This window comes from Geospiza fortis, unplaced genomic scaffold, assembly GCF_000277835.1.
Source record: "Geospiza fortis unplaced genomic scaffold, GeoFor_1.0 scaffold195, whole genome shotgun sequence".
Lineage (NCBI taxonomy): Eukaryota > Metazoa > Chordata > Aves > Passeriformes > Thraupidae > Geospiza > Geospiza fortis.
The window spans coordinates 1,339,143-1,361,338 of NW_005054324.1; the positions used below are offsets into that span (position 1 = coordinate 1,339,143).

Here is a 22,196-nt window from a genome sequence, read left to right on the forward strand (position 1 = left end):
TTTCTTTTCCTTCCTTTTTTTTTTTCTTCTTTTGGTAAATTTTCCTAGTGGTGGAAGTACAATCACAGCTCAGGGAATCAACTTGAACTCAGTGTGCTTTCCTCAGATGGTGATTACTGTACCTAAGCTAGGAATGAACTTCTCTGTGGTGAGTCAATCTTAGAGAACACAATCTGTTATCTTTTCATCTTGGTGTAGTGAATGGTTGTGAATTTTCAGCCAAATACTTTGACTTTTGCCTTGAAACTTTGGGGCTTCTACTGATATTTTGGTGTTTTCTGAAAAGACTGTTTTCACTGTAGAGGAAAAAATTCAAAACAAATTTGAAATTAAGGTGAGGATAAAACAACTGTTTCCAATAAACCTTTTCTAAAGAAATAAGGCTACTACAGTATCTGATAAGAAGATTTCTATATTTCAATTTAACAATACAAATTGAATGACTAAACATGCAGCAGTGCAATATAGATATATCAGATTACATGACAAATTCACGCACTACTGTGATACTCAAGTGGTGACTGTGGATATATATCAAAGGAAGAGGAGGAATAAATATATAAAATCAAAATTAAGTATTATTTTTAAGAATTTCTGATTGCCAAAATCCCTGTTGGAGAAATCTGTCCTAACTTTGATAAGTTCATCAAGTTTTAAGATGGCTTTGGGATCTTGCAATTGGGTACCTCTGCTTATACGTAGGTGTCAATCAGAGATGTCTTTTTTTTCTTTTTGTTTCTGAGTTGACACTACACAGTGTCCAAACCTAAACACAGATATGACTATGTGGTCTGCTTTAGTTCTTATAGGGCAAAGATGGCATTTGTCATCTAGTTTTACTGAAACTGCCTTCTGTAAGCTTTTGTCTACACGTTTGTGTTCTACCTCCAACATTTTCTTATCCTGTAAGGTTTGTTTAGTCTAACTGAAGCTAAATTGCTAAATTGACTTACACTCTTTATGACATGCTACTTACTGTTCATATTCTCAGCTTATTTCTAATGATCATCATACACTGTTTCCTGAATTGAATTCTAACTATTAGACCTAGGTTTGCTCAATGCATTTTAAATGTTATGTCTGCAAATTTGCAGTCTTTCATAGCTTCAAGGTCATCATATTCTTCATGATCCTAATTTGTATAATATTATGAGTGTCAGGACCTGAATTTCCGCAGCATGTAGTCGTGGCTTGTAATTTAATGGGTTCAGATTTTAATCTAAAAATCAGTTCCTTTCCAATGTAACACAGTGTTAAGTGTTATCAAAAAGTCACTTTATCCATCAGTCAGAAAATAAAATCTTTCAGTAAAATCTACCAAACTCAAAATTTATTAGATTTTGAGTAATGTGAGCATAATTATTTCTAAGCACAAAGGATTTTGAAGGAAAAGATTGTTGCTGAAATCAAGTCTTGAGATTTTGCTTTGTGTAAAGATAATTTGTTTGTTTTTTCTATTCCCCTGTGGGAATATGCAATATTGCTTCTCTTCAGGCCCTGATACTGTACACCCTGTCAAATATTTAGGACTTCTTAGAATCGGAACAGATTTGAAAGATCTGAAGTTTTAAAGAAAATACACTGTCCAAAAGTGACTGGCAACTCCAGGCAATAAACACCATAGAATTTGCTCTTTCCCCCAAATATTGGGGAGCAACCTTGAGCAGTGTTTTGCTTTCATTCTGCCTCTAAGTTGCTGTTGAAAAAAATCATGGACTTAGTCAGTCAGAATTATCTCCTTTATTCTTTTTCTTTTCGTATTGTGCAGCGTGTTTGACATTTGCCAACAAACAAATCTCCTGCCACTGCTGATCTCTAAGAAATTGCCCCAGTGTACGAACAGCTGTATACAAGTTCATTCTCCCTGCACAAAAGGTGAAATATAACCTCAAATGGATTATAATCCAGAGTGTTTTATACTTTGACATTGCCCAAGCAATATATTTTTGCTCTATTGAAATTAAAGGCTTCTGGCACTCAGTTACATTCTCTGCCTCTGTGGCAGCCATTTGTTCTGCCACTATTCTCTACCTCAAGCACATTTCTAAAGGAAGAGTATTAATTCTCAGGTAGAAAGGGAAGATTTATAAGTGGTGAAACAAGATTGTACTGTGTAATTGAGGAAATTTCTGGTGGAGGATGCCTATGGCTGTAGCCTTACCCATCCTGCACTGGAAGTTCTGGGCTCTCTGCATGGGAGATATACCAAAAAATCCCAATTTCATCCAGTCATTATTAAAATAAACAACAATGAGGAACTATTTCCAGCAGAGATCCAGACCAACTAACCTTTTTATACAGGAGAAAACAGGTTGTTTTCCTGAACAGACCAAAGAAGTGCTCAAGAAGTGCTATAGCTGAGGTTATGAGTATTTTTGCTTCCTTAGTTTGGGAGAAGATAGCTAAATGAATCATGTTTAAAATTGTTATTTAAGCCCTTTTTCTTTGCAGTTTTCTCTCACTAGCCTCCTCCAAGAAGCTGCTTTTGTCAGCATACAGAAACTCTGGCTCTTGGGAAAACCAAAGCCAGCACTGAGACACATCCCAAAGCATCAAAGGAAAGTACAGCTGGGAGGGACCACAGCAGCCAAGCGTGGCCCACTTCCCTGTGCCAGGAGCAAATGTGCCCAGACCACTGCCTACCAGATACTTGTTTAGGCTGTTATTAAAGCTCCTTGTGAAAGAAATTTCACAATCTTGCTTAAACAAGCTTTAGAGAGAGCTGCTCTACCTGCTTACCTAGTGGTTTGGAAAGACTTCTTTCTAATAATTAACCCAAATCCTGTGGCTAATTACCTATCTTCTTGTTTAACCCTCTGTGGATGCAAGCAACAGATTATCAGTCCCTCCTGCTAATTTTATATATTTGCACTAAATTATGATTCAACCTTTCTCTTTTCCAGTTAAAACAACCAAACCACTCCAAAGTCTCCTGATAAATGCTGTTTCCTAGAGCTCTTCTCATTCTTTCAGCCGCCTCTCAGACCTTTAGGTTGAACTGGCAGTTCCCAATTTAAAACGGGTCTCACCTTTTCCTGTCAGCTCTCTGTCCTCAGGTTTAATTGTGACCTAGAGTCCTGATGGAGTCACAGTGTAGGTGGAGAGTCATTTCTGTAAACAGCAGGAGCTGTTGGGGATGCTCTGCATCCCAAAGTCTCAGGGAGCAGAGCCAGCAGACATGCCCTGGGGCATTTGCTTTTCTCTGCCTCTTTCCATCCCAGTGGTAGAGGTGAGTGGTACAACTGATACAAAAGTTTTTCTGGAAGAACTTCCTGTAAGAAGTGCAGTTTCACTGAGACTGAAAAGTTTTGGGCACAGTATGCCAGCCCTCTGTAGAAGAAACATTTAAGTTGAGCTTTTCAGCTTTCATGTTTGTAGTTTAGTATCTCTGAAAATTTTTCTTCTATAGAGCAAAAAAATGCCTTGTTTCTGTTTTACTGTATTCTTTTCATATTTATTTAAATTTCCTTAAAATTGTTCAGTACTATGTTCACACTTGTTGTGTTTATATTACATTTTATGTTAATACTGTCAAAATAATACATTTTGCCTTCTTTGAATGTATTTCAATGAGTGAAAAAAATGTATTGAACCATATGTTTCAATAATTGCAATGTGTTTTTTTTTAATTTCTATTTCATGCGTTCTTTTGATCATTTGTTCCAACTAGGGAAAAAATTTGGAATTTAGGCAGTGCTGCATAAATTCCCAAAAGCTCTAGAGAATGCATAAGAATACAGAAACCTTCTCACTTCTGTTCACCAGTTCCTGTGTGAGGTACACAAGCAGGGAAGCAGCTCGTTCCCTCCTTTCATTGTGCCTGTAAAAATACCCAAGGCACAGTTTGGAATAGTGTTTGATCAGGAACCTGTGCTGTAAGTCATGCTAGATGACTCTTCTGCTTCTGTAGTACTTGGGAGTAATGTTTTTTTCTTTGAAAGCCTGTAGTTTGCATTGATTCCCCCAAAGTGAACAAGTGGTCATTTGGGGATCCTTTCTCATAGCATTTTTAATATACCCTCTAGTAAATAATTTTGATATATATTCCCACTGCCTAATCTCTTCTAACAATGAATGTCCCAAGATATGCAAGACTGCAAAACTAAGAAGCATTTTTTAACACATGACCTTCAACCACTGATTCTGTAGCTATGCAAGATCTTCTCTTTCCACAGACTTTTAATTATCTCTTCAGTAAGTAGTCTTTTGAATGTTCCTCAGCATTTTTAAATTTTTCCCTGCCAGGTGCCATTTCCTGCTATTTTTCAGGACAATTTTAAAATACTCTTAAGTTTGTTTAATGTTTACAAGTATGTAAGCAATCCATACTCATATTCATCAAGATACCTAGAATTCAGCAGTGAGTATCTACCTTAGATGTATTAAACAATGATAAAACAAATTCCCTGTAAAGTGTGGGTAGTGAGTGTGTTATTATTGAAGATATTCATGATTCCCTACCCAAAGACACCTAGGCTTGCATCCTCTATCTCTCTTGACTCCATAGCACACAGTTGCCACAGAATCCCAGTGAAGAGTTCCCCCACAAAAGGGAAAATTCATCTTTCTTTCTGTGCCAAATCTGTAGCTCACACACATCTCCTGCCAAGAAAAGGGGACAGCAGGGGATGTCAGGGAAAAGCCACTGTGTGAAATCACCAGGGTGCCAGGGATGCAGTGGTACAAGGTGCATTGACCATCCCAAGCACAGGGAGGAATTTGGACTCCCAGTCAGTATTGATCATGTTGTGCAAAGGGCTGGCTCTCAGACCCAAGAGCAAGAGACATTTTACTCTACCTTCTGCTCTCATGATCTGATAGACTAGAAGCATTATCTCTCATGCCTTCATCCAAGACGAAAACTAAAATAAAAAGGCTACCAATCTATCAGGATCATTCATTGTGCCACCCAAAATGGCAGCAAAAGGCAATGAATTAGCTGAAAAACCCTCAGGATATGCTCTACACAGAAAAGTCTTCTGAATGTTTTTCTCTTCACGTTGGATCTGTATTTTCTTCTCTTTCTATTGAGAAATCATCCTTTGGCAGGGACGGTTGGAGAGTCTCCAGGTCTGTCTTTAACTTCATTCATCTTTCATTCTTCACTGGTACTCCAAAAGTTTACTTTTTATGAAGGAGCAAATTGGCCCTTTTCTCCTTTCTGACAGCTGCAGATCCTGTAATACACACCCAACTGCCCCTCTCTAATCTGGGTCAGCTGCTGGGAGACCTCTGGAACTCAGAGATCCTCCCTCATACTTTTCCTGTTGTTCTATCAGATGAAAAAGAATTGAATTGGGCACTGAAGTTCAGGTTCTGTAGGTCAGGTTTGAATTAATTGCCTCAGGGGTCATATTTTACAAATGGAACAAGAATACATACCTTAAGTGATGAGTCATATGGATTGTGCAATGGATTATTATTCCCTTTGGGGTATAGCATTTACTTATGCTTGTGAAATGCTCCATAATTTTTATTTTTTGTCTTTCTCTTTGTCTTCAGATGTAGATTATTGTCACAAGAAAAATGTAGGCTTAGCTTTTAAAGTGAATCTACTTTAAAGTTTAATTAAATAAAAGTTAAAGGTGCTGGGTGATAGGCAGTATCTTAATTGAGAAGGCAATAGATTGAATTAGGGGGGTTTTCTTGGAGATCCTCAATCCAATATTTCTTGAAAACTAAACCATCATATTCTTCAATTGCTAAAACCAATTTCAAGGTAAAAATGTCATGTCAAATCATGTACCAATAAGGGCATTGCAAATAAGATTTTTCTTGACCTTACCAATCAGTCACGTTGCATCCCCTCCAAAGAGTATTATTAGATTTTTATCATCTTCTGAAAGCTTCTGCTTCAGAGACCACCCTGATAAAGTAAAGTATCTGATTCTAATAGATAGCCACAAACAAAGTTATGAATACCACTGCTATTCATTTAATGGACATCACTACTCTACAGTAGATAAAGAGTCTAATGAATTTACATTAATCAAATAAATATAATAATTACTTGGGACGTGCTTGGGTGCATAATTATATATATTCTAGTAATCCTTTTTAAGAATTGACACAATATGATAGATAACAAATATTCATACATCATGGAAAAGTATGGCTTGATCATCCATTATACTAATGATGCATCTTATAATTTCCATACTAATTGAAATTAATTTCTAGATCTATGTGATAGAACAAAGCCTGAGATATGGTCAGTGGTGTATAACAAGGTATTCAAAAGAACAATCTGATACTGTAAGCAAATGGAGCAAAAATCTGCCTTGTCTTGTGTCCCACACTTTACCTTGTTGACATGGGGGTTACAAAAATATTTCTGAATTTCTGCTAGGAATATAAATGGGCTGTTAGATACACAGGTGCAAGTACCATTAGCATCACAGAGAGCTCCACCAAGTTATTTAATTGAGTGCCGAACTCACAGCTCACAGGCATGTAGGAGCTCTAAAACTAATGCTCAGAATGTTGAAAATGTTTACCTTGGCAGATTCAAGATTTCACAATATTATTCACAGAAACATGAATTGCTGTGGTGATAACAAAACCCCCTGATTTGCAGCTGGTTTGCAGCTAATTTAAACCCGCTTTTCCAGCTAAAGTGGGTATATAGCTGATACAGCCTGAGTGATTTGAAACAGCAAAATTACATTGCATTAATTTAAACTAATTTCAAAGCTCCTTCAGGCAGCATTTGATAATGAGAACAAATTTATTTTGAAAAACAAACCAGAAAAATATGTATTTTGGCCTTCTCTGGATGCACAAAGGTATTCAAGAGCATTGTTGATCTTCCAAGGAAATCTCTTGTAAAACAAATGTAAGCTTTATGATGACAAGGAGCTTAACCCCATTCTTTCTGGGACACATGTCAGATATGCTCCTTTATATTTTGTAAAAAAAGAAAAATTTTGTTCTTCTCTCAGGGCACAGTGCAAAAGGGACTGTTTACAGAAAGTTTGTAGAGTTGGAAAAGAAATACTTCTGTGGAGCTGGAGCAACTCTGTCTGTGCCAGAAGTCCTTCAGCCGTATCGTTGGTAGGCAGCAGGAGGGGCAGGCCAGGGAGGGGAGTACACAGTACCATAACAAACAGCCCCTGTGCAGTTGGTGTGGTGCAGTCAGCACGCACCGTGCCTCCCTCCCACTGGGGTTGTTGATGTGCTGCTGACATTATAAGCAAAGTACTCCTGGAGAAATCTTCACAGTCCAGACAAAGCTGACTCTTCTAGAGCACCATTAATCTAATTAAAGATTAGATTGTTGTGTAAGGGGGATCAGATGGAACCCACTCTAGATGAGCTGTTGTCACTGTCAACTGCAAAGGCAGTTCAGACGAGTCCTGCATTTTGTACTGGATCACATCACCATAGCAGAAAGCATGCTCTGGGAGGTCTTCTGATCATGGGGTGCAGCTTTCCCCCATTGCAGGCTGCCATGAGGAGTAGTGGCAGAGTTAGGGGCAGGTGTGGCTTCATGCCTCTTGTCAGGCTGCTCCTGCACTACAGTGAGGGAAACATCTTATCCCTGCTGGTCCAAGATTCAGTGCAAAGCGTGTCCCACAGGCATGTCCCACTCTCAGCAGGCACTTACATGACTGTGTACCTCAGCACCAAGTGCTACACATCTGGGGCCTTAAATACACATTTTTAGAAAGAAGATACACTTTGCTGAGCTTTTGTGGCCCAGAATCCACAGTGGGTTTGGCTCTAAAGCCCTTTCTCAGAGTCCGCAGTGCCTTTCTGGAAACATAGCGACTTAGCTGCACTGTGGGTAAACAGTGCTTTACTTCTGTTTTCCACTGTTCCAGTTAGTATTGTTGGCTTTTACCTTGTCCTCTGGTCCCTTACTATTGCTTTGGTAGTGAAAAAGAGAGAGAAATCCATGTTGCAGTCACCGTGACAGGCTGGGTAACCTGAACTATAGCTGCTCAGTACACCAGGCTAGCCTCCTGATGGTCCTTGGCTTTGGAAATAATTTTCCATTAATTATCTGCAAAATATTTACTTTAAAAGTGCTGTGAACAATCAGGCCAGGAAGCTTGTTTACTTGAACATTTCCTCAACAAGAGTGCAAACACCATTGACGTGAAGTTTTTATACTTTTCTCCCTGCTCTACATAAACGCTGTGTAGCACTGATCAGGATTTTGCTTTGGTTAAAGGAGAACAAGACCCTTGGTGTTTATTTTTTCGATATATGTGTATTGTTAAAGAAAGCTGCATTAATCAGTGACTTCCTCTCCATGTAGATAACTGCAACTACCTCTTTTTTTTTTCTTATAGGCATGTAGCCACCGCTCTAGCTCAGAGATAATCTGCTGTACAACACCTTCACTGAAAGATTTCAATCTCCAACCACCCTTTGTGACCAAAGTGTTCTTTATTTTTGATGGTGTCAGCTCCCTGTACTTTGATTTTGATTACGTAAATAATCCTGTATTTAAGCATTTTGAAAAGACAGTGTTCATCTCAAGAGGCAACCAAAATGTTCTGGAAATTAAGGTAAGAAATGCTGAAATAAGTTTTTCAATTATTCGCAAGTGCACATCAGCAGCACAGCGTGGAAGAGACGTTTTGATGAAATAAAGGAAGCCCCAAGGAAGCGAGGGCAGAGAGAGCACTGTGTTCAGTACTGCATTCACCCCAGCCCACTTGTCACCATTTAAAAGATTCAGAGCTGAAAACAAAGATATGTGTGTGTACCAGGGTGGTTGTTGTCATCAGGTGAAGTGGGAGAGGGGCTTTCCTTGTCCTCGTGGAGGACCACGCCGCATCAGCTTCTGAGTGCAATAGGCTGCACCACCAGTTCAGGATTAAACATGGCCAGGAGCCCAGAACATGAAGTATGTGGTCTGTGTGTAAGCCCTGGCTCTTACTGTCACATGGTTATGTGTCCTTCCTCACAAAAGATGTGGTCTGGCTTCTTCTGTTCTCTGGAGCTGAGGGAAACTCTGGCCTGTGCACAAAGTCACTCATGAGGATCAGTCACTGCTGTAGCCTAAATATTTATGGATCCATGAAAAATGCAAAGTTGATACTGAATGCCTATTCAAAGTGCACTGAGAATAGCCTACATAGCACTGAGAAGCATCTCATAGGAATTTGGGGTCCTCAGTAGCACAGGTCTCTCTCTACTACAGTGCTGTGGAGAAAATTAAATCCATTTTGCAAGAGTCCAATTTCTTGAAGTCTAGTTTTTTCTGAGTATTAAATAGAAAAGGTATAAATATGGGTATTTCTACTTTACAGTGAATTCTTATGAAAAATTTTGGTATTTATATGTTATATACATAGATATCTATAATTTATATAAAATATAATTGATAAAAATGTTTTATGGAAGATAATCAGTCTTAATGCTTAGGTCATTTCTTTGTGTCACTGCTGCATAGCTCTGTAAGCCAAAACTTTTCCTCCATCACAATGAAGAAAGCTTGAAGCCCTGAGGTCTTTGAATCCAACACGGTCCAGTGGGCCAACTTCTGGGCTGCAGGACATCAGAAGGATTACTTGAGAGTTCCTGTCAGCCATGCTGAGTTCCAGTCAAACTCTGCATATTAATCCATCTCTGCAAAGTGTTTTAGGCAAATACCAAAGAATAATTGGTCTGATCATTACTTTTTATATTGTTTTTTTCTACTTTGAGCTCTTAGCCACACAATCACTTCTTCCTCAATGCAGAGCAAATCTCTTGCTCAGTTATGGAGAAACGCTAGAAAGAGTTCTGATGTGTGGGTCAACAGATCTGGGAATATACAGCTGCTGCATGGCTCAGTGCCTCTGTGCAATGACAGCAGTGTTTTCCAGTATTTTCCAAGTCATGCATATCAACCAGTTGGAAAGAGGACTAATTTGGGAAAAATTTCAGAATAATGTAGATTGGAAGGAACCTCTGGAGGTCTTCATAGTCTAACCCCATTGCTCAAAACAGGGCTAAAATAAAAATTAGGTCAGGCTGCCTATGGCTTTGTGTAAATGAGTTTTGAAAATCTCCAAGAATGGAGATTCTACAGCTTTAAAACACTCAGCTCCACTTGCCTTGACTGATGTATCTTATGCTTGAGCTCCTCTCCTAGCTCAGTGACCCTCTTCTGTACTTCATCCAGTTTGTCAGTACCTCTCTTTTTCTGTGGGGTTCAAAGCTTGACACAATTCTCAAGATGTGGCTCCACAAGTGCTGACCAGAGCAGAACAATCACCTTCAATCTACTGCTTTGCTGCTAAAATGTGTGCTGAGCCTTCATCACTAAAGTGGCATACTGCTGTCTAATTTCACATTATGATCCAGCATATCCGTCATTTTATTAAGTTTGATATCATCTGAAAGCTCAAGGACAGTGCATCCTCTCCCTTTGTCCAAGCTGTCAAAAGATCTTAAGCAGTATTGTTTCCACTATCAGCCATTGACAAATAAAGATTTGATCTCTGTCCAATCTGGTTTTCACTCATTTTATATACCATCCATCCAGTCCATACCATCCTAAGTTTTTTTCATTGCTAGAAGAGATTCTGTTGCAAAACTTGCTGAAACCAAGGCCTGCTTGTCCAATGCTCTCCTTTCTTCTTGAGAGCCAGTCCTGTACTCCTAGAAGGTTGGGCAGGCAAAATACACTCTTGGGAAACCTGGGCTGGCTGCTCCCAGTCGTATTCTTGTCCTTCCTCTGCCTGGAAGTGCATCCATGAGGACTTGCTCTATAATCTTCAGAGATGCCAAGGGTCAAAAATTAGTTGGTTTTTAAACTCTCTACTTTGCTTACTCTTTTATTCTCCCTGAAGAAGTCTCTAGTGCTGTTTATTGCTGGGAAAAAAACAAAAAAAACGTTTAGATAAGAAAGGCTGACTGAACATTGTCATAGTGACAATTGACCAAAGTCACAATTTTGTAGTATTGGCCTGTAGTGATGGCACCCAAGGCAGATGTCTCCCAAAGCCTAATGTCCTGGTTATTTCCTGACAACCAGCTGAAGGACAGCATTAGTGAAAGGTGGTCTGCTAGAACAAAGCATGAACAGGCACCAATTTAACATCTTCCTCTAAACAGAATTAGTTATAGTGGGGTGCTTCTATCAAAACTGAGACAACTTTCAAAAATCATAGTCAGGAGCCAAAAGAGCATTACAAGCCATATTGGCAACACTTTCCCCTCGCCCTGTACCCACATTCAAAAATACCCACACAGAACTTTACATGCCTCATGATCATATTTTGTGGAGTAATTAAGCAAGCTCAGCATGAAATTAAATGGCAGCTTGCTTGAGTGAACAGTCTGTTCTACCAAACCAAAGTTCTTTTATCTCTTTCTTAATTAGTTTCAGAGGGGAGGAGGGAACTTTTATCACAAGTTTTTCAATCTAACTAATCTAGTGTGACATATTTGGCTTTCATCAAATGACAGTGGGTACCGATTGAAATGTTCTGTTTGGTTTCCCCTGATGACCACAAGATGTTTTTGTAAGAAAATGTTATACACAAGAAAACATTAGGTTTTCTATTTAAAACACAGTCAGGGCACTGTGTGCCACAAATGCCAGTCCTCCTTGTCTTCAGTGCCAGCCTCTCAACATCCCACATCATCACTGTCTTCCTGTGCCAAGTATGTGGCTCTTTCAAGTCTCTTGGTGCCCACCATGCCTCCATCAGAGGGGTCATGACAGACAACTCTCTGCTTCAACACCATGAAGACACCACTTCAGAAGGACTCCCATCTCCTGCCAACGTGGAAAGCTGTCAGGGCAGGAGAAATTCTGGTGTTTCACTCCTGAGTCTGCTGAAAAGGACAGGGTCCACTTGCTGCCTTCCCCAAAAGCCAGTGATCCACACCTGCAAGCTGGGCTGCTGACAGCCAAGAGCATCCTAGCTGAGGGGAAAAAAAAAAAAAAAAAAAAAACAAAAAACCACAAAAAAACCACAAAAAACTAAGCAACAAATAAATAAGAAAAGCATCTTTCTTCAGTTAGCCCAGAGGCCTGGTCTGTTCTGGGGTTGTGCTTGTGCACTAAGATAGTGCAGGGACTCTGTGCATTGTTCCAGAGGAGGCCTAGGCATGGGCCACCAGAAACTAAAGTATCTTTACAAATAGAAATCTTCCACTAGAGAAATACATAGCACAGTTGAAATTAAATGTGTAACAACTGGCATGCTATACAGCACATCTGAGATCTTCGCTGCATTCTGGCACTTCTGGCTTAAAACTCAGAGTAGGACAAGACTTACTAATTTGCCTACTCTATTCTTAAGCCAGTGCAACACTTTCTTTATGAGACAGTCGTAAGGAAATCTTCTTGCCTCTTTATAGGTCACTCTATTGTCAATCTTTTTCACATGACATAGGAAATTGTGATTCTCAAAACCTGGTCCAAAAGACAGCAATATGGAAACTGTGGTATTTTTAAGCAAGCTGAGAGGCACCTCTGCTGCAGTAATTCCTCATTCTTCCCAAGCCAACCTGCTCACTCTGCTTAGGAGCCTCAAAAATGCTTCTGACACCAGTCTCAGAATTTCCACACCTTAGTTTACTGTTCTGCTACTGCTTTTAGCTGCTTTTAGCTTTTACTCAAGTTATTCCCATCTCTCTAAAAGTTGTGAGGTGGCTGTGCTATCAGGTTGGATTGCAACAGCTACCCAGTACAGCTTGAAGATTAACTGGGCATTGCTTGCATTCAAGGGCATTGCTCACCAAGCAGGGGGTAATACACATTTGAAAAGACGAAATATTTTTTCTCAGTTCTCACAGCAGCCAGTTTCCTCCTTTTCCTAAAATTGTAGGCAAATTCTGTTGTCCGAAGAAGAGCAAAACCACTGCTGAAAGCGTTTTGAAACTCTTAATATATTTAGATATCATGGTGAATATATTTGAAACTATAATATATTAATGATAACATAATGGTCATAGTAGTAAATAAGGGCTACCATCTTTATAACTGAGTAAAGACCACCTTAGGAAATATCAGTATTTTTTTTCCCATTTTTCATCAGTTTTGGTGGAGAAAAAATTCTCGGCTTTGGTGTAGAAGAAGAGACCAATCAACCACACTCTCCAGGATGATATATTTATCCTGAAGATGGAATAATTAAATTCAAATCTTTTGAGGTACATCATTCAGAGGAAAGACATGGCTCTTGATCTGCCACAAGTCTCCAAAAGAATAAGCAATAAGCCTTCATATGCTCCCCAGCCCAGGAATATTTCATTATTATAACCAAACAGAATGGCTTCAACTAGACAGAGTGGAAAATGGACTTTTATGGCTAGCAATTAAAAAGCATTTACCTGGGGTATGGCTTTGCCATCAAAATAGGACATTAAGCTGGCTCTCCTATGCATTTATTACAGTTTTCCCAGGGTTCAGTCTCATTCTGAAGCAGATCTAAAACATATGCCAAAGTAAGATTATTTTTTGCCCCTCAGAATGGGATTCTTGTTTTCTTTCCAATATACAAGGCTTCACAGTGGTGTCAGGTGTGATGCCTTCCTCCCTTCTCATGGAAAACTCCCAGATCCAGCCCATATAAATAGCCTGTATTAGTCCCTCCCTTCTCCCTTGTTTCCTTCAATCCCACTTAATACATCTCTTCTTTCATCTTGAGCTGGGCTGTACATGGGCTAGGGCAGCTCTTAAATAGAGATGCACTCCTAAGCACAAAAGATCCTAAACTTGGCCTTTGGATTCTACTGTCACAATATCAGAAGCAATAATTTCTCACCCAAGTCTGGGATGTGAGGGCAGGTTTTCTGGGTAAGAAGTGTACTTTTCATGCCTCATCTTTACCAAGATGAGGAACATGGTCTGTGAAACATGATTTTAACAGACTTGTGTATTATTTTAATTAATTACTTCTTTTTGAAAGCTTCATTTCTGCTACCATAACCACTTGCACAACAAAATGTTTGAGATGCCTTTAGCTTGTGGTTAATATAATGCCAGTTTAGTGTAAACAACGGCATTATATAATGTGTCCTTTCTTAAACAAATTATGCAAAAATCTAAACAGGACCAACAGGATTAATCCCTCAGACATTTAAAATTTCAGAAGTCTCTATGAGCTGTATGAGAGACAGCAGATTTTATCTGTAAAGTTTACCATCCTACACTGGTCCCCCTGTCAAAGTCACATTTACATGAAATAAGCCTATACATGCATATTGACAGGACAGTGTAAATTCTCATTAGTCTTTTATTTCACAATTTATTCTTCATTAAAAATATCTTCCAAGGTTGTAACTACTTAACTTTTATGAGATGGTTATGTAATATGAAATTGATTTTTTTTTCCAAGGGAAATTATATTGATTCAGAAGCTGTTAAAGGTGAGGTGCTAAAAGTTGGAAACAAAAGCTGCGAAAACCTTCTCCTGCAGTCGGAATCCATTCTGTGCACAGTTCCCAGCGATCTCCTGAAATCCAACAGTGAGCTAAATATAGAGGTGAGGCAACTACACCACACGTGAGATATTAATGCCATTTTTATTATTACTCACAGTGTCACTATTGAACCAATAAACTTTAAGCCTAAATAAAATTTAAGCCTAAGCCTTTGCTTACAGAGATATCTCTATCCATGTTTGTTTGGGATGGAAATTCAAATAATATCAGCTATTTTAAAATAAATATGATCGTCATTGTTGTTATTACCTGTTTGTACAGAGACTCTATGGAGCCTTAGGCACAAAGTAGGACCTGAACTAAGCACAGAAATAAAATTATAGTTATTAATCCAAACACAAGAGGAAACATGTGGGGAAGAATGAGAAGCTATAATGGAGCAGTTTTAGTTTGGAACTCACAAGCCCTTTTTTCAACAAAACATTCTGCTGCAGTCAAGAGGATCAAATCTTTCCTGAAGGATTTTTTTTTTGGTCTGCATTTTATAATTTCATTTCAATTCTTTTTATAAGAAGAAGACACTTGGACAAATGATTGAGTCATTGCTTTAAAGGTGGTCTCATTAGAGTCATTCAGTGTGCTACTGCAAATTTGAATTGTAGACATACTGATTTATAGAATAAGACATAAATCTTTCAATACATTTGTATTTTTTTAAGATATAGAAAAATGAAATTGGAATGGGATTACCTTTAAACTATGAACCTGTACTCTGATTCACTGAAAACAGTGGAGACTGCTGGTCATGTAAGTGTGATTAGGATCAAAGTCTATGTAAGCTCTTTGAAGCAGGGACATCTATTTTTTCAATGTCTTTATGACATTCATCTCACAGGATCCTGGGCTGTATGATATTCCTATGTGCTACTGCAATCTAAGTAAATAGTAATAACTAATTTGACTTATTAATACGGTAACTAGTAATTTATTTTAATATCAATTTCTTTGTAAAGTAAGTATTAATTTTCTTGGATATATCAGGCAAACTATAAAATCAGATGCAGCTCTCCTTTTGATGTAGGTCTCCCAGATTTCTAAGTGCCTAGTTTCATATAATAATACTTGTGCACAGGTTGCGCTCAGTTAATATGTTGTATTTTTACATATCAGACCAGGACTAACATTGCCTTCAATTAGTTCTACTCTGTGATATTTTCTTAACTTCTAAGAAACAGATGTGTGTGACATGTTTCATGCACAGAAAAGAACAAAACATAAAGGGGTTAAACAAGGTTTCTACTTGTTTACTGGCAAGGAGACTCAGAAATTGTAGTCTGCCCAGCGAAGAAGAAAATTTGCTCTTTTGACGGGCAAATCCATCATTACAGTACCCAGAGGGATGAATTCCACAGGAGGAAGAGAAAAGATGGCCAAATGCATTCCAACTGACTGAGCTAGTGCTGTGTGACCTAAAACAGTTTTTCCCTGTTAGCTGGTTGGTGCTTGTTTGGTTGTTAGTTTTTGGGGTTAGTTTTTTCTTTAGTTTTGTTTCTTTAAACTGTCAGCAAGCTAGAAGCTGGCAAGGGACAGGCTCACATGACCTTGGGAACTAAAATGCAAGCGTGCTGTCAACAAGAGAGTGAGTTTGATGTTACAGCATATTTGTGCCATAAGGACACACATTAAAGACAGCTGGGCTATTTTTTTAAATGTACATGTCAGCCCATATAGCCATAGGCCCATTCCCTGCAGCATATGAGTAAAAGCAGGAATTTAACATTTTGAATTAGCATCTGGTAACAGTGGAACACTGTTATCCAGAGTGCATGTGAGTGCATGCTGTGTGTGTGGTGTATCAAATACAGAGCTGTGTCACTACCAGAGCTCTTGAAGGTGAGAAATGAGTCATAAACATGTAGCTCTGTTTTCATGTACACCAATATAACAATTTCTCCACTCACAGTGTCTTATCACAGTACAGCATCACAAAATCAAGATTTAATACATATGAGACATATCAGCTCATACTTTAGTACTAATAATCTAGTTCTTACTTGTCTTTGGAAATCATTACACTATTTTTTCTTTGTTATTTCAGTGGAAGCAAGAAGTTTTGTCAACAGTTATCGGAAAAGTGCTGATCCGGCAAGATCAGAATTTCACGGGACTAATTGCTGGAATTCTTTCAACATCAATCTTAATTTTTATCTTTTTGGTGGTTTTCTTCTGGAGAAGGAAGAAGAAACAAATTAAAGGTACATAATAGTCAATCCCATCAAATAATTCCATTATTATCTTAGATTTTAAAAACTGACATAATTTTATGCTTTGCTGACCCGCCGTGCATTGCCCTGTTGTAACCTGTCAGCAGAGGTTTCACAATCAAGTCCTAATGTTTAGTTGCATTTCAGGGCTTGGCAAGAGCCTGAGCTGGGTGAAGGGCCATATTATGCCTTAAGCAGAAGGATTTCTGAGGACTCTGAGCTATTAGGAAAACTTAGTAACTTCTTTTCCCTAATCAGCTTTGGAAGTGGGGATGAGTAAATGACATGCATGGAATCACAAGTACTTCAGCTTCATCCAGGCTGTGCATGAGTTGTGCAAGACACAGCGTGCTGCAGTCTCCTGGTCTTTTTTTACCCCAAATCAGGAACTTGGTCAGACTCCTGTTCTTCTCTGGCCCCTGTGTCTGGGTTTCTGGGTTTCCTTCCAGTGGGAGCAGCCACACTATGTAAGGTGGGAGGAGGAGGGGAGCTAGAGCATAACCAAGTTTTGTCCTGATGCACTATCACAGTCAGACCATGAAGCTCGCCCTAGAGTCTTCAAAGCAGTCTTTGATCTTCCAGAATAGCTAAGAGTGGGTCTTCAACACAAGATTTTTTTTCCAGAAAATCTTGCACTGTAAAAATAACTCAAATCCTGCACATCTGCCACAGCAAGAACCTAACCCTCTTCCCAGCAGAACAGAAAATCTAAATTTAAATAAATAGATAAATCAATATTGGCATACTGAAAACATGAGGGTTTTCTAATATTGCTTTCTTCTCCCCCTCCAGATCTGGGAAGTGACCTAGTTCGTTATGATGGCAGAGTGCACACTCCTCACCTGGACAGGCTGGTGAGTGCAAGGAGTGTAAGTCCAACAACAGAAATGGTTTCAAGCGAATCTGTAGACTACAGATCAACTTTTCTAGAAGGTATGACTCTAATTAGGAATCAGTATGGAGGATATTTTACACATCTTGATTTTCGTATGTCTTCAGATGATAGCTATTTTGATCAATATCCTAATTTCAGTTTCTCATCTGATTTGTCTGTGTCTGCTTTTTTGGGACTCTCATGTATTCACAGGCTTGCTATTTTAACTGAGCTTCTCAGGTGCTTCCCAAGATCAAAGTGCATAGGATTTTTACTTTTACTCAGGTGGAAGGAATAAATAAAATACAATTAGTAAAAACTCTCTATAAGTATGCTCCACAAGTTATTAGGAGCTAGTGTGTATAGTGATTCTGTGTTGTCATAAGATCCATCACACCATGCACAAATCCCCTCAGAAAAGGCTGATTTTAATGATAACATCAAGTGGCTGTAGGTTTAGTGTGTCCCAGTGACTTCCTACAGTTATGATAAAGCAGTTCTGTTGGCTCAACATGGGACATGGAGTTCTGTAAACTGATATTCTTTCATCTGTTAATGCCCCTCCTGTAAAATGGGACATTGTATAATGCAGAAATGTTAACTTTAAAAGTTAAGCTAAAAGGATATGAAGCCTGTGACAAATTGAGTGGAGGTCCATATGCCATGTGCCATTATGCCAGTGTCAGGGAAGAATAATCCTACACCAAATATATTTTTGTGCTGTATAATGTGACTTTAAAGTGAGTACTCTTCAGAAGAGCAGTCTGCTACACTTCTCACACCATGCTAAGCTCCTTTAACACGTGTGGAGACCATGTTCTGTGATTACCATTAAAGAGCCTTTATCTATTAGGAGTTTCCACATTATGGTGTGTGAGATATCACAGATAATTGTTAGTCTTGCTATAGGCATAGTCTTGTACTATTTCAGGTGCTGCTGTATACAACTCAACAGAAATAACTCCAAATCTTTGTTCCACCTTTGCAAGCCCCAATCACAACTATCTGAGACAGAGGCCTGCTCCCAGCTTCCCCTATTATTCTTTAATTGCTGCCACCAGCTTGTACAGGAAGTTTCTTGATTGAAAAATTTCCAAAGGGAAAGAAAAGCCTGTGCTACTGGTTAGAAGGGGAAGTGGCACATGAGACAAAACTATGCAAAGATCCTTGGTGGAAGGTAAATCCGCAGTGGTCCTGCAGCCACTGTGTACTGGCAAAGCACAGTGGAGAGTGCATCCAAGAAGGGTGTCTGTTCATCTAATGTTCCTGTAGCAATGTTGATGTCAATGTTATCAAAGAATGAAATAAAAGAAATATTAGAAAACCTGCAGGTTTACATTTCACAGCTGTAAATACTATTTTGCAGCTGTGGCTAGATTATTTTACTGTGTTTATTAAATAGATATTTGCCTTTAGTTACAAATAAACTCATTTGTAAGTTGTAAGAGCTGGTATTTTTGCTCCTAGATAAAATAACAGTGTTTCTCAGTCCCCTAAGGGATAAAAGCAATTTATAAAAATTTCACAAGTTTTATGCAGAAATAAATAATGTCTGTAAAATATTTTTTACTTTTTGTAATAAGATATCTGATAATTTCTGTTAGTAAATTTACTGTCCTTTTTTTGATTTTGACCCTGAACTAAATTCAGCTCATCAACTCCACTGAAATCGCTCCAGACTCAAATTGATGTAAACTAAACATAGTTCTTTCATTCAGCCACACAAAATGCTAGGGAAAAGGTTTTAAATAAAACCAATTTGAAATACCTGAACAACATGCTGTTGATAAAAACTCAAAATAGATACTCCTGGATTTACTGAAATATTTTAGTTTCTGCTATATCAGATGGCTCATGTTATTTTCATGAGTAGCACCAACTGTAATATCTTCAGCAGTTACAGGAAATGAATCACCTCTAGGCATTTCCCTGGTTTAATATTTACCATTGGATAAATACAGCTACTCACCAGCACTTTGGAAACCTTCGTGAAGTGTAAAGTTCCCTACCAAATTAGAACATGACAAGAATAAAAAGCTTCATGTTTTCAATTGTTCACTACCTCCTCCTCCCATATTGCTGTCATTTTTCTGTTTTAATCTTGTTACTCCCAATTGCTAGAAATGCCGTAACCTCTCTTTGGCAAGAAGTGACAAGGCTTCATTCCATCCCCTCAGAAAAGTGGAAGTTTTGCCATTTAGTTTCTTAAAAGTAGAGCTGAGACAAGCATAAGTTTCTAGTGACATGGTTTTCCTGGAGGCTGGCAGATTACCAAGGCATATTTTCATTTTCCCTTTGTGACCAAAACTTCCATAAAGCCAAGCTACTTCCAAACTGATAAAATCAAACCTTTCTTACCAATGCAATAAAACTCTTCACTTTTCAAGGAGAAGTTTGAAAGGATTATAACAGTTTCTGTTCATTTTCCAGATCAGTTTCCAAGCATGTCTCAGAATGGATCGTGCAGGCCTGCCCAGTATCCTCACTCTGACCTCTCCCCGATTCTGTCTAGTGGAGACTCAGATTTAGCCAGTCCACTTCTCCAGACCAATGTCCACATAGACATCAGTGCCTTAAATCCTGACCTGGTCAAAGAAGTGCAGCACGTGGTTATTGGTGCTGACAGTCTGATTGTGCACTTCAGTGAAGTCATAGGAAGAGGTGGGTACTGCAACTCTTACATTGCAAACTGCTCCTCTTTTTGCACACCCATTCGTTATAAACCATTCTGAATAAGGTGCCCATACAGAGATTTTTTTCAAGCTTTTCAGCTCTTCTAGCATTGCATACCATGTACTGAATAAAGGGGGGAGTGAAGGGGCTCTCCTTTGAAGTCAGTGCATCTGATCAGTTGAGAAGACACCATCAGGAGGAAGGAGCCTGCCAACTAATGAGGATCTTTTAAACTCATGGACTTGCTGGTCCCCCTCCAACTCCCTCACTCTCACCCTTTTCCAGGCTACAGAAAGCTCAGCCAGGGCTTCTGATCCATCAGGCTGTGGTATGGGAGTGAATCTGCCGCAGGATATTATGCGAAACCTAAGGCACACACCTAAATGGCAGGGGATGCTGAGGCAGGAACACAAGTGACCTCAACCTTGGAGCCTATTGTCTGTCAGGATTGCTACATGACACAGGAGACTCCTGCAGTCATTAGTGTATACAGTAATGTATACACCCCACGGCCCAGGTGAAATGCCCACACCCCTTTTCCCTCCTCAAGTTTCCACCAGCTCTGAGGAATTTGCTGCTTGTTTCCTCCCAGCAAATGCTCTTCATATCACCTCATTCCTCTCATGCCAGCTGCAGAAATATGTAGTAGTTGATTCACTTCCACTTAGTTTTGTCCCTGATTTAGCAAGTCTCCTATTTTTCTAAATTTCTCTCATCACTCCTATTCCTCTACACCTTCATAAGCAAGTTCCCTTTACCTTTCATAGCCCAAGCCAGTATTTCTGTTTGGGACATTTTTAAACTCTGTATGACTGAGTACCTATTAGTAACCAAAGTACAAACTGTGTTTTGGTATTTCTACAGATCATGCATGAGAGGTCTCTTGTTGAGTATCAGAATACTGATAAAAAATTGGCTATAAATTATATTCCTAATGTCTCTTCTGCAGGGCAAGAGCCACAAATCAAACAAACAGTCAGTGTGTTTCACTTCTATGTATTACACTTCATCATCCCCAAAGCAAGGGTGCGCCTTTTTCTTTTCTTCTTTGTTTTGGAAAACTCCAAGTAATTTCCCACTTTTTAAATGTTGAAAAATATCTGGAATGACACTGAGATAATTAACCGTTTTAAATTTTCTTCCTTCTAACCAGAAATGGGCCAAACCCCAAAATATTTTAGACACACCCAATCCAAGCTTTAGGATTTGTGCCCAGGCTCCAAGCAATCTGTGGTCTGATGGGATTTGAGTTGCTTTTATAAAACAAACTTTGGATTAATTTTACTTCAAGCCAAAAGCAAAGCAAACTGAGCTCTGACCAGAGCTTATGACTGGAACGTAGTAAAATTAATCAGATAGTCTTTTTCTCTGTAGAGCTCACACTTAAGGAAAAAAAATTATGCTTTCTAACTGCAAATATTAGTATTTTAAAAGTTTCCAGTAAATGTTCATCTGTGAAGGAAGCCACAACTGTACATACATAATTTGATTTGGAGAAATTAATGTGTGAACCTGGACCTCAAACTTCACTGTTTCCCAAACTGGTAAACCTGACTTCTCATAGTAAGTTTTGGTAGATAACATCATTTGCTTGGCAGGAAAGCACAGGATTTCTGTGTCCCTGGCAGTTCATTTCACTGCTCACACCATGAGAAAGAAGGCAAATTTTGTTCATCATCTTTTAGTGATATTTTATACTTGGAACTAGGCCACAGAAAAAAACTGCCAAGTGGTGTCATCAGTCTGTGATCAGTAGAGCAACTCCCAAACCATCCACAGCCAGCACATCACTTTTAACATTCAACATTTTCCATGGAATTGCAAGACTTGAGCCACTGTAATCCCAGAGTGACTGTCCTTTCCATGCATCAAGTTTGTACAGTCCAGTGGACCACTTAGCATGGGCTTGCAGATCACTGGGAACCACCAATCCAGTGGTCATGTCAGCTCCGAACTGCTCCCTGTGCCTTCCAGGTGTCCTCCTTTGACACCCATGTCACAGAAGAAGACGATGGGAATGGGCTGACGTGGGTTTCGTGTGCTTGGTC

The 22,196-nt window shown here is 39.0% G+C and overlaps 1 protein-coding gene across 1 annotated transcript in view; it reads left to right on the forward strand.

The window, feature by feature from the left end:
- MET (MET proto-oncogene, receptor tyrosine kinase) overlaps positions 1–22,196 on the forward strand; it is a 67,943-nt gene that overhangs the window by 37,473 nt on the left and 8,274 nt on the right. The window contains exons 9-14 of the mRNA XM_031056915.1: positions 49–148; positions 8,298–8,516; positions 14,292–14,438; positions 16,436–16,592; positions 17,394–17,534; positions 19,906–20,136. Of these exons, the coding sequence (XP_030912775.1) occupies positions 49–148; positions 8,298–8,516; positions 14,292–14,438; positions 16,436–16,592; positions 17,394–17,534; positions 19,906–20,136 (995 nt within the window). The remainder of the gene's footprint in view (positions 1–48; positions 149–8,297; positions 8,517–14,291; positions 14,439–16,435; positions 16,593–17,393; positions 17,535–19,905; positions 20,137–22,196) is intronic.